Source organism: Lepidothrix coronata, unplaced genomic scaffold (genome assembly GCF_001604755.1).
Source record: "Lepidothrix coronata isolate B3197 unplaced genomic scaffold, Lepidothrix_coronata-1.0 Scaffold121, whole genome shotgun sequence".
NCBI lineage: Eukaryota > Metazoa > Chordata > Aves > Passeriformes > Pipridae > Lepidothrix > Lepidothrix coronata.
In genome coordinates this window covers 3,549,984-3,562,387 of record NW_016690301.1, presented here as the reverse complement: position 1 = coordinate 3,562,387, position 12,404 = coordinate 3,549,984, and the positions used below count along the sequence as shown (strand labels likewise).

Sequence of the window (12,404 nt, the reverse complement as noted above, 5' to 3'; positions counted from 1 at the left end):
CAGGAGCAAACCCCTCTGATGCTATTCCCACTTCAGGGCACGCCAGACCCACGTGACAAAGTGCTGACTGCAGGAGCCAAGGCAAATGCCTACTACAGACAAAGCCAAAAATCAAGCAGTCAAGTATCAGAGACCACTAATATGAATATTGCACCCAGACAAATGTCTGACCCTCATCCCTCCTGTTCTGGGACAATTTCCTTCTCTGCACTAGCCCAAAGCTTTTTTTTTTACTTGAAAACACCAGTTTTCATGAGAAAGAGCCTTACATTAGCTAATGACACCTTAGAGGAAGAAAGGATGGAGCCTTACAGAAGTTTACTGTGTTTCTTTTCATGCACTATTAAAAGCACATTAAGAAAGTTTTCAGAGGATGAAATAAGGGAGTAACAACACAAACTCTACTGGAACACTACTAACTCCTCCTCAAAAAGAATAAATCTGTAAGAGGTAATTACAAGCTAAGAGTTAGAAGGAAAAGACAGAACAAACCCCAAGTTCTTGGAATCAAACAATTTAGAAGTCTATAATCACGATTTTAACCATCACTAACCTCTGGAGAGAATTGCTGTTTCCCCTGAGACATAGGAAAGGACACTAAACCAACCTTGGAAAAGGTGAACTGAGCTTCAGTTTATTTCAAATCAAGTCACCTCTCCTTTACATCTTTTTCTGTACCAAAAAAAAAAAGGTCTAACAGCAAAGACAACTATTCTTTCAGTCCTCAGAGAGGCATCCTATCAGGTCTCATGAACTTGTCCACTGGACTATGTCCAACCTGTTTAAATGCTCCCTGACCTGACACTAATCCAAGACAAGCTGTCCTTAGTCCAGACCTTCCCAATCATCTCAGGAGCTTGGGATTCCTGAAAGTACATCTCACCAGTGAAGCTCAAGGCCAAGGCAGTATTCCCTGTCACTGGGTCCCCCGTCATACTCTGAGGCATATTTTTGATCCTAGGTCTGAAGTTCAACAGAAGTTCAACAGGATATGCAGTCACACCATCCCAACAGTTTCAGAACTATTTGCATCACCCCAGAAAACACCTCAGGACCCCTGGGGATGTTGTGGAATTACCACAGTGGAGGAAAACCTTTGTGACAAAGAACAAACCTGCAGTTCTGTCATAGTGGGAGTTAAAGGCTCTTCTCATTACCAGTTACCAAAAGTTATCACATAGTACAGTTTCACTTTCCCTTAAGTTCCTGAGCAAGATCCTGGGGAAAAAAATCACTGCCCTGCAAGTGTCCTCTTTCCTGCAGTGTTCTCTTTCCACTTCTAACACAATGAATTAAGTTCACTAGTTTCCCACAAAGTGTGCTGAGGCAGTAATTAGAAAGCAATCACCCTCTCTTCTACAGCTAAGAATTTAACCCTTTTTTGACAAAGAAATCAACTGTCTGACCCAGAGATTAGCTCAGTTGGTCAGAGCATGGTGCTAATAACACCGAGGTTGTGGGTTAGATTCCTGTATGGGCCATTCACTTAAGAGCAGGACTCGATGATCCCTGTGGGTCCCTTCCAACTCAAAATACTCTGTGAAATTTCTGTCTGGCACACAGAAAGAGCAGCATGTTAGAAAGCACCACTTTTTTGCACTTCTCTCTCACCCTACGAAGCCAATAACCTGACGGGACAGCAGTTACACCCTCAGATCCAACACCTTCGCTTCTGCCAGTGGCGGAGCGGACACGTTACCAAGCACTAACGATAAAATAAACTGAACTGGAAATAAAAAAACACAAACCGTAGTTGGGAAGTTGGGGGTGGTGGAGGGGGATCAGTACGTACTTGTCCACTTGTCCTGTGTTGTGGTTGTTCTCGGCCCTCATCCGCGTCAGCGCCGCCGCCGCCTCGTCCAGCGCGCAGCTGACCGAGGACGTCAGTCTCCGGAGAACCTCGGGATCTGCGAAGGCTTTGCCATCGGCAGTGGACAATTTACCAATTCCTTCAGTGCACCACCGTTCATCAGTCGGGTTAGTAGGGAAGTCACACAAAAGAAACGCAGAGACACTCGTTTAGAGTTCAGCCACATGCACTATTAGTTACAAATTGTTCGCGAACATGCCAGAAAAATCAGCTGCTTAAAACCAACTGCTGACTTTTAAACAACACCTGAACATTTAATTAACTATAATACAAGAGAAAAAAACCCACTATTTTTCAGCTGGCAGCTTTGTTACTTGTCTCCAACTTACGCCTTTGAAGAATTTAAGGAAAAAAAAAAAATCCTATCAGGGGAGTAAGGATAAATTCAGGTATGAAACCCAAAACCAGAAGTCTGTGAAACAGGTATTACTCCCCAGGCTTGGTTTAATATTTTCTGACTGCAAAGAGTTTTTCAATTTATTTATTTAGGTTTTTTTAATTTATTATGCCTTTCCCACCCAATTCCACCCAAGATGAAGCAGACTAAGCTCTAATTTACCTTTTTAGTTCCTTTTTTTGCAGTGTAGGAAAAAGCTTTTAAAAGTTATTAGCCTAAATTCCCAATAATTTACCACTCTAAATTGCCCAGCTTTAGCTACAGGAACAAAAATTACTAAATGAAATTTCAAATATTTTAAGTATAATTGAAATCAATGCCCCTCCTACACAGATATCACACAGTAGAAATGCTTAGATTCGAGGAACTTTCACAACCATTTCGTTGCTCAAGTTTTACTCCACGCAGGTTTTACCCCATATAGTTCAGCACAGCCTATTTAACATGTGCAAACATCACTTCAGGGTAAGTAGGGTTTATATCTTCATGTACAAATGTTCAAATAGTGCAAACACGCCCCTCCACACCCCCCAAAACTCCAAATCAATTGATTTCACGTGCTACAAAAAACCAAATGGTTACTAGTTTATAGATTAGCCACCTTCCCCAGTGATGAGTGAAACTTCAATCCCTTAGCTGTTAAAGAGGGTCCAGTTAGATATAAATCTCAGAAATAAGGCATCTTGTCCCTCAGAAGATTTGCTATTTGGTATGTGCATCTCTCTGCAGGTTTGATTTATGCCACATCTCCCACAACCCAGCTTGTCATTCTTACACAATAAGTGCCAAAATTCCATTTTGAATTTGTACATTGTTTTCAGACCATGTATTGCCCCAGTTTGAGAGCCTCCAATTTGTTCCTCATTAACATAAGAATCGATACTTACCAAATTTCTCCACCCTAAAACACTTTAGGCCAGCACACACCAGGCACTCTGTGCTCCAAGTGCTGGCTTACAGTACTGGAACATGGTGGTGCTGGAAATGATGGAGAGTCCCTATCCCGCCATTGAGACAGACGCTTCCCAAGGGATTCAGGAGTTTACTTGGCTGATGGAAACTAAGGTTGAGATGAACTGCTTAAGAGACTTGCTCATATCACAGAATCATAGAATCAACTGGGTTGGAAAAGATGTCGGAGATCATCCAGTCCAACCCTTGATCCAACCCCACCGTGCTTCCCAGCCCATGGCACTGATGCCACATCCAGTCTCACCTCAAACACCTCCAGGGACGGTGACTCCACCCCCTCCCTGCCCAGCCCATTCCAATGGCTGAGCACTCTCTCCATAAAAAATTTCTTCCTAATATCCAACCTAAACCTCCCCTGGCACAGCTGAAGACCCAGCCCTCTTGTCCTACTGCTGGTTCCTGGGAGAAGAGACCAACCCCCACCTGGCCACAACCTCCCGTCAGGGGGTTGCAGAGAGTGAGGAGGTCTCCCCTGAGCCTCCTCTTCTCCAAGCTGAGCCCCCCCAGCTCCCTCAGCCTCTCCTCTTGGGACTTGTGCTCCAGTCCCTTCACCAGCCTCGTTGCTCTTCTCTGGAGCTGCTCCAGCACCTCAATGTCCTTGCTACCTCCCTGGTTTCAACATCCTACCTCTGGATTGCTTCAGCATTGTCAAGGGGCTATGAAAAACAATTTATAACAAATGACCCACTCCACAATAAAGTGCGAAATTACAGCTCGATCTGTCCGCTCCATCTGTCTGGGGTTGGAAGCCTGGCTAGTGCAGAGCAATCCAAGCACAGAGAAGTGAGGCCATGGACTCTCTGAAGAGTCCCTTCCACCTCCAAACTGTTGATGCCATTACCCTTCCAGCCACCGCTGTTAAATATAGCGAGGTTATAAACAACAAGCCTCAAATGCCACAGCTCACGCCTCACAAATTAGTGCAAAGTGAATTTGCTGGTGGTGTGAAGGGGATGGAAGTGCTGCTGGCTCTGCAGTTGGGGCAGGTGGGACTGGGGGACAGTCGCTGCAAGACTCTCTCAGGACACTGATTTGGTATCAAACACAGAGAAAGTGAATAGTTTTTACACAGCTCTGCTTCCCCAGGACAGCTCCCAGAGTGACTGCTGGGATGTTTACACAAGCTATTTCTGGTGGCAGTGCTGGCTTACACCGGCTTGCAGGGAACATAAAGTAATGCTGGAGGAAAGACAAAGAATTGAGTCTTCACAACCCAGCACTGAGGGCTCGTCTGGGACTGCGGCGGCCGAAGCTGAACACCCTGGTGAGCAACATGGAAAAGTACTCGAGAGAAACCCACAGGACCCCTGAGCAAAGGCTGGAAAGGGGTGATTCAGCTTACAAGGAGCAACATCACTACACTTTCCCTCCACTTAGAAGAGACTCACTGAAGGAGCTGTTAAGAGCCCTACTGCTGGCAAAAGAAGTGGAAGATGCAAAGTCCACTGAAAAGAAACCAACCCAGAGAAACCACCAAAACACCACCACCAAAACCTGTCACAAAGCAAAAGCTGAAGTGGTTATCTGAAACTACACTGGGTATCTCCATTATGGCAGATCACCAAGGCAGTAGGTCAGACAGGTTGCCCAGACAAGCAGAACCTACACTTGATACCCTCTCCATTTTAAAAGTTGAAGTATTTATACCCAGGATTTCTGAAGGCAGAAGTCACACCACAGACCTCAGTCCTGTGTCCAGTAAAGACAAATGAACTTCACCCACTGCAGAGCTCCTGTTTTCATGGATTACTGCTGGTGGTCTCCTGGAGGACTCATCAATCACAGATCACTGGCTCTTCCTTCTGGCAAGTCAAAGTGCACTTCCAGCTCACTCCAGATTAAAAAAAGGAGCTACAACCACTCCAAGACCTTTTGGAGGGTAAGTGGAAAATACTTTTTATTTACCTCACCAACTAGAACTCAACCCAGGTGCCACCCCCAGCTCTTTGTTTCATACTTTCTTTGCATTGTATGTGCCCAAACTAATCAACAGCCACAGAAGAAATCAGAGCAGACATTTGTTTGGCTGAATGGAGTCAAAGGGAGCCAGGCTACAAGAATTACCACTGCAGACACCCATTCATTCAGTCACTCATTCATTCACTCCCCTTCCACAGTATATATCTCATTAATTGATCCATTTTTACTTTGCTATGATTTAGGATGACTATGCCAGAATTCCCACGCTGTAATGCTCAGGTATCTTTTAATCTCTAATGTAATTATTTTCATGTCCACTTCATAACCATTTGCTCTTGTGTCACCCTCATACACACAGGGACTGCAACAGTCTGATTTATGTGCAGGTACTGGACCAAAACTGTTCTTGCCTCCTCCCACCAACAAATAAGAAAACATCCTCAGGACCATTCTGCCCACTCTTGCACACAAGTGATCACGATTTCTCACATTATTCCAGGCTCACTAGTGTGTTACTGATCTGATATTACCTGAACTGAACCCAGTGTCTGACATTCTGTGCTTCCTGGGGGGTAATGGAATACCTTCAGGAACACAAGCCACCACAGAGGTTGCAATACCATCTTTTCATGGACTGATCACTGTTGCAGGATAAGTCTGGAAAGAATATATGGGAGCTACAGTTTTTTACTGAGAACAGTCCACAGTCATTAACCCTATGGAGATGGTGACATTCCTAATGCACAGTTACAGCTTACCACTAAAATTATGGACAGCACATTCATAACCAAGCCAAAAGGAAGTGCCTTTATACAAGATGAGCTGCCATGCAAAGGCCAAAAAGGTAAATTTGAAAATAGCTTAGACAGAATTACTGTAAAGCCTGAGCCTTCTGCCAAGCTAAGAACAGTGTCCCTGAACATCACTATTTAAAGGCATTCCTGAAGAACAGACAACTGGAAGGACAGAGAGAGGAGAGACTATCACCCATACTGTGATTTTGCTGCTTTTCCCTCAAATGTGCACAGCCCATGCAGGGCCCACAGAGGCAGACACACCTTCACATCCTCTGTTGTGGGGCAGTTCTTCAGCTGAACAGCTGCTGCTGAAGCCACGTGCCAGTGTGTTCCCAAAGCCTGGCAGGAACAAGGCCAGCAGCACCATCCAACAATGGAAGAGAGAACTCTCAAATGTCCCTGGCACAGGTTGCCCAGAGAAGCTGTGGCTGCCCCATCCCTGGAAGTGTCCAAGGCCAGGTTGGGCGGGGCTTGGAGCAACCTGGGCTGGTGGAAGGTGTCCCGTGGCAGGGGTGTGGAACAAGATGACTTTTGAAGGTCACTTCCAACCCAAAAATTATCCTATGACTCTAAGAGTCTCCTCTGACTGGTAATATATAGACCTGGCTCCTCCCCATCCAACACATCAACACACAGGCTGTAGATCTCTAAACTGGACAGAAAAGTAAGAATTCCAAGATCTGCAAGCAGATTAGTCCTTCTGTTGGGCCACAAAACGCTAATTCTACAGTACACAGATTTAGGCTGCATCTGAATAGGGTACTTCACCAGTTTAAATAAGTCAACAATTCTGCAGCTGAACAGAGATGAAATGTGCAGTACAACCAACTCCTGTGTAACCAGGCTGAGGCTGGAGCAGGTGACTTTTGTTCCTAAAGCTACTATGGCACACGAAGGAACTCAGTGGCAGTCGGTGCCAGATGTTCCACACCTTAATGCCATATTACTGAACTATTTAAATTAGCCTGAACTTGATTACAGAGGTGTATTAGAACAAGAAGCTCCCCTTTCAAGGGAAAAGCTTGCTCATCCGATACACACCTATAACCAAAACTCCAATTTCCTTGTTGACTTTCAGACTCACCAGGATATTCCCACCTTGCCACTACCAAGGTGAGAGTTTTAAGGTGACCTGAAACGAGCTGGTAATTTCTCAGTGTGATCTGAGTTTCACATGTCAGACACAGAGACACCACCTCAGAAAAACTGCAACACAGGCAGGTTTTTATCTTCAGAAAACACACAGTGAAGTCCCTCATAGAACATATACTTTGGACATCAAAGGAGACTGCTCCAAAGAGATCAATATCCAAGTGTAAATGGTAATGTCCAATGATTCTCACAAAACCCTGCAGAGTCAGGGGTGATTATGTTCCATTCAGAGGAACTGAGAAGTTCTAGACTGTCAAAAACAACTGCTACAGTTTTATGCCAACAAGCAGTGACTCTGCCAGAACAATATTAACTCCAGCACATCACAGGTGCCACCACAAGCCAAGAAGGCAAGAAGCAGGACTGAGCATACCCTGTCCTATAAGGTCTCAGGTGGCTAATTCCCCATACAACTAACAAAAATCTGATGATGTCAAAATAAATTTCCCAACCCCCAGCTTCATTGTACATCAGTTTCAGAGCCAGAGAACTAAATTAGAGCATTGTCAGTACACCCGTCAAGACCCACATTGTTTTTGCATTAATATATCTAATTTACAGCATCAGAATGAGGGACATAAATGTATTTACAATTTTTGAATGCATTTTAAATATTTACGTGTGGTTTACTGTATTCTGATTGCTCAGAATAAAGTCCTCAAGGAAAAGGTCACACATTGAGTAGCACTCTTCAGATAAAGGAATTAGAAAATACTAATAATTTATTCTAGTCTACTCATCTTCTAAAATTCATATGCTTTAAAAAAAATCTAAGATAAAGTGCTGTTAAAAAATGTAATTTACACTCAGTTAAAAAATATCAGAGTTAGAGGGAAAGTTTACTTGTGTAAGGAAAACAGCTGTTTAAAGTGAGAGAATAGCCTGAGTGATGCCATTTGCCCTTGAAAACAAACTTCTTTAATAAAGCTGTTAAAGTGTAAAACCCTCTTTACTAAGTTAAGCACCCTATACTTAAGTTTCTTTGTGATTCTGGTGCACCTTTGAAGAGTTCACACTATTTACAGACTCAATGAAGTACCCAGGATCACGTGTAAAAGGAGACCTTCAGCAGCTTGTAATCTCAGGATGCAGCAACAAGAATCTCACTGGCATCTAGATCACCCACATAAAACAAAAACAATCCCCCCCCAACAACAAAAAACCAGCAAACCCAAGCCCAACCAGTTACTTCAGACACCACACTCGACTCTCTGTATTGCTAATATTGCTACATATAATATTGCTAATATTATATGTATAATGAGACAACCCCTGCTCAGGAATAGGCAGTTCTACCTTACCTTTCAAAAAAACCACATTTGACATCGATTTTCCACCACACAAGTCCTCTCCTGGCACAGCTGCCCTTAACATTGGTAGTGAGCTGCCTTTTACCATAAGCTCTATTTTACCTCGTGTTTTGCTTCTCCAAGCGGAGCACCTGGAGTGAAAAAAGAACAGTGTTGCCCATGGGCAGCACCAGCGATCAGAGGATGATAAACTGAGCAGCTCAGGCACTTGGTGCCAATCCGAGAGCAGAAAAGCCCAGCCAAACTCCTGGAGTAAGTCTTTGCCAGCTTTCAAATCACAATAAAAGAACTGTCCTGCAAAAACAGTTCTGCTGGATTAAGGTGACACCAGGAGCTGACACTGGTGGCCCAAAGCAAACATCTGTTACTGTGCAAGTTGTGCCCCCAACTTCAGACCCAAAGGATGCAACAACCATCAGACAATTTTAAAAAATACTATTTAAAATCCTGGCACGTCCGAAACACGCCCTGAAAACGGCAAAACACTTGTAAAAATGGACCAACTGGGTTTCCCTGGAGAGGAACAAAGTGGCAAATCCCAAATTCCTTAGCAGAGGAAACCTGCCAGGGAAAGACACTACACGAACATCAGCAACCACAGACTGAGAATAAACATTTTTATTATGTAATGCTGAATTATTTAGACCACAACCAACTAAACCTCACATAAGTTTTACACCCCCCCAATGGTGTTTTTTTGCTTAGCTGACCACATTTCAAAATTCTTTGCAAGTTCTCACTTCGAGGACATTTTTTGAGAAAAGCATTAACCAGAACGTTTCTGTTTCTCAGTGGGTCACTCCAACATCACTCCCAGGCAGGGAGCAGTGATTTGATATGGTAGGGATTATTTTAGGGATTATTTTAGCTTTGTTTTCTAAAACACTAAGAAAACTACACTGAGGCTTTCAGTCTTTCCAAGCCAAGACTCGTTACCACTGACTATCACAGTTATGGTCTGATCTCAGCTCCAGTGCACTGAAAACTCACTGTGCCCCCACCAGTAACTGCACTGCACACAAGAATTTATCCTTTTATATACGTGTGATACAAACTCTGACTGTGAAACTGTATTTCCCCCCGTCTCACCGAGTGCATGGCACAAACAGAACTCACTGGCTGCAATTTTTATTTTTCTTCTTCTCAATTAGTATTTGGACATGCTAAATAAACCTCATTTAGCATGAAATTAAGAGCTGCAGCTTGAGGGTTTGGTTCTTTTTTTTTTTAAATTTTATTAATTAGCATTTTACATTATTTCGTGTGTCGCCATCACAGTTCCCCAAAGATTTTGAGAGCAGCTGAATTCTCAGTTGCTACAAATCAGATTCCTGACAGCAAAGTGTGACACCCAAAAATGACATTTACCATGCAATCTGAAAAATCACATTCAGATAATTTTCTGGCAAAAGCAGAAATTTATTCCCCTGGATAATGTTTCATGGTCTTGACCTCAAAATATCCCTTTCTTCACAAATTCACACTCTTAAAAATAACAGGAACTCCCCCACAATATCCACTATATCCAAAAGGTATTTTCTATCCAATAGAAAGGGGATGTCTGATAAAAAGCATCACTACACCCAGACATAATTGGAGAAAACCACCTTTCATTCCAGCTTCCAATTTTCACTTACTTGACACTGCAAACTCTTAATATTATATTTGCATTTGCATCTATTTCAGTGCAGTTGCCAGAACAGGAACCAGTAATCTCCATCGCATTCTCTCCACTCTCCAGCACAGCAGCTGTAGCAGTGAGATTTTTCCCTTTCCAAAATCAAAAGCCAGGAAGTACTTCTCCAGCTACAATTAGTTCTTACTGCTATTTCAGTAGCATTTTGATGACAAGGGTTCCCTTTTCGGGATCATCTCCTTTTACATCAGTGTGCTCAGATACCTCAGAATGTGAAAACTAATTTTAAATCCCACACAAACACGGATCCTTGATTAACGGGGTCGATATCTGTCAACATTTCTTTTGAGAAATTAGATTCGTTGGGTTTCAATTTAGAAATTTTGATTTCAATTTAGTCTCACGTCACTTCGATATCAGGTTACCCAGTCAGGTGATTCACCACCTCAGCCACGAGCTTTCATTTTCATTAAAGCTTGGAAGCCCCACAAGCAAATTCAGCAATGAAAACCATCTCCACACAGACTTACAGATGTTTCTAGCAAAATCCCAATCTCCCCAAATAGTTTGTAGTTCCATTTAATTCCTCTCCCCCAGTCCAATCCACCCATTTCCTTTGTTTTCCAAATGCAAGGAAAAATACAGGTATTTGACAGATATGGAATACCACACATATTTTAGCTTAAAATATTGAAATAAGAGATTAGTTTAAACCTTGTAGCAGCGTTGTTACCACGTGAGACTTCAAAAGGAAAGAATAATACCAGAAGAGTTATCCATATAATTATCTTCTCATACTCATCCTATTTAAAATCCTCACCATGCCAGACTTTGCTACACCCTAACTCTCCATTTTTCTGCCAGTTTGGTTTTTCCCAGACTTTTATCAGCACAGCAAGGTGACTCTGACCAGGAAAGTGCCTTTCTAGACAGCACCTGAACTGGCAAGGGAAGAGAAAACCACGGAGCCAGGAACAGAAGATTCCTGCCTGATCCTGACCTTACCCAGCTCACAAACCTTCCCTGTGTCACTCACTCACAATGCCCTGATGTTTATGCTTCCTAATCCAGGATCTTGACAAAGAAACTCAATCTTTCCATTTTTCAAGGCGTTTTTTCTATTAAATCCCCACAGAGACACATTTGCCTTGCTACAAGGTGACAAGTTCCCAGACACCATCCTCAGCACTGCTCATTCCTTACAGGAACCACAACTTTCACCACATTATGTGCATAAAATCATGCTAATCACTCAAGCAAATGCACTTTGATCCTACCTACATGCAATACGCATAATATGGAAGCATCATGGATTACTCTGGTGTCATGATGCACTTCAGCAGCAGCAAACAGCTTTTGCACCCATCTCTCTGCAGAGGAGCATCTGGGAGAGATCTCTGAGTTTTGGGTTACCTTGTGCCCTAAAGCTTCAATGAGGACAAAAGCAATATCACAATGAAAACTATTTCCAGCTCTGTCTGAGAGTAACAGCTAATTCTACCAGTTCCAGTAAATGGGGTTTCCTCTGGTTTGGGCTTTTTTTTCTTCCCCCCCCCCCTTTTTTTTTTTTTTTAATGAATAGAACTTTTACCCATTGGCCTCCTTCCCAACTTGCTTTTGGTTTTGTAAGAAAATTTCAGAGAAATATTCAGAACACGATGCTGACTTTAATCCAAATTAAAAGGACAAGGATGGGATTAAGCAGTAGTTTATAAACACCTACATGAGTCTGAAAAACCTGAATTTGTTTAGGTGCTTTGCTGGGATTAAATGGGAGGTACTGGACAGCACAGTTCAATAGGAGCTTAGCACTTCATTTTGGACTTTTTTTTTGAATGACCAAGTCAGGGATTTTTTTTTTTTAAGGTTTTTTTTTTTTCCACCCTTAACACAGATAAAAGCCAGAAAGATCTGCCAGGGCAGCAAAATCATACTTGGGTGCCTGATGGCTTTTCCCTTGCCAACCTTTTTGTCCTTCCCTCACCACCTCCTCCTGCAAGAATCCTGCAACAATCCCGCAACACCTTTCCCAGGGCCACAGCAGTGTACAAACTAAAGTGTATAAACTGCATTTATACACTTAAAACAAATGCTCTGCTGGTTGTATCAGGCTCCTGCACTGCTGTGATTAGCTAAGGGAAAACTTCAGCCACAGGCGGAATTGTTGGCCTGGCTTTGTTTGGCTTTAAACTGGACACAGTTAAACGGCAGCATCAGCACATCTCCCAGTCACCTGCTCCCAGTGAGCCCAGTGGAGCGTGAGCTCACACATCCCAGCACATCCCAGCACATCCCAGCACATCCCCAGCACATCCCCAGCACATCCCCAGCACATCCCCAGCACATCCCC

The 12,404-nt window shown here is 43.2% G+C and overlaps 1 protein-coding gene across 13 annotated transcripts in view; it reads right to left on the bottom strand.

Annotated features, from left to right (window-relative positions):
* Positions 1 to 12,404, bottom strand: part of LOC108502566 (ankyrin repeat and KH domain-containing protein 1) — a 99,542-nt gene that overhangs the window by 61,811 nt on the left and 25,327 nt on the right. For all 13 annotated transcript variants that reach the window (XM_017825606.1, XM_017825613.1, XM_017825614.1 and 10 more), the window contains exon 3: positions 1,793 to 1,949. In XM_017825606.1, coding sequence (XP_017681095.1) covers positions 1,793 to 1,949 — 157 coding nt within the window. The remainder of the gene's footprint in view (positions 1 to 1,792; positions 1,950 to 12,404) is intronic.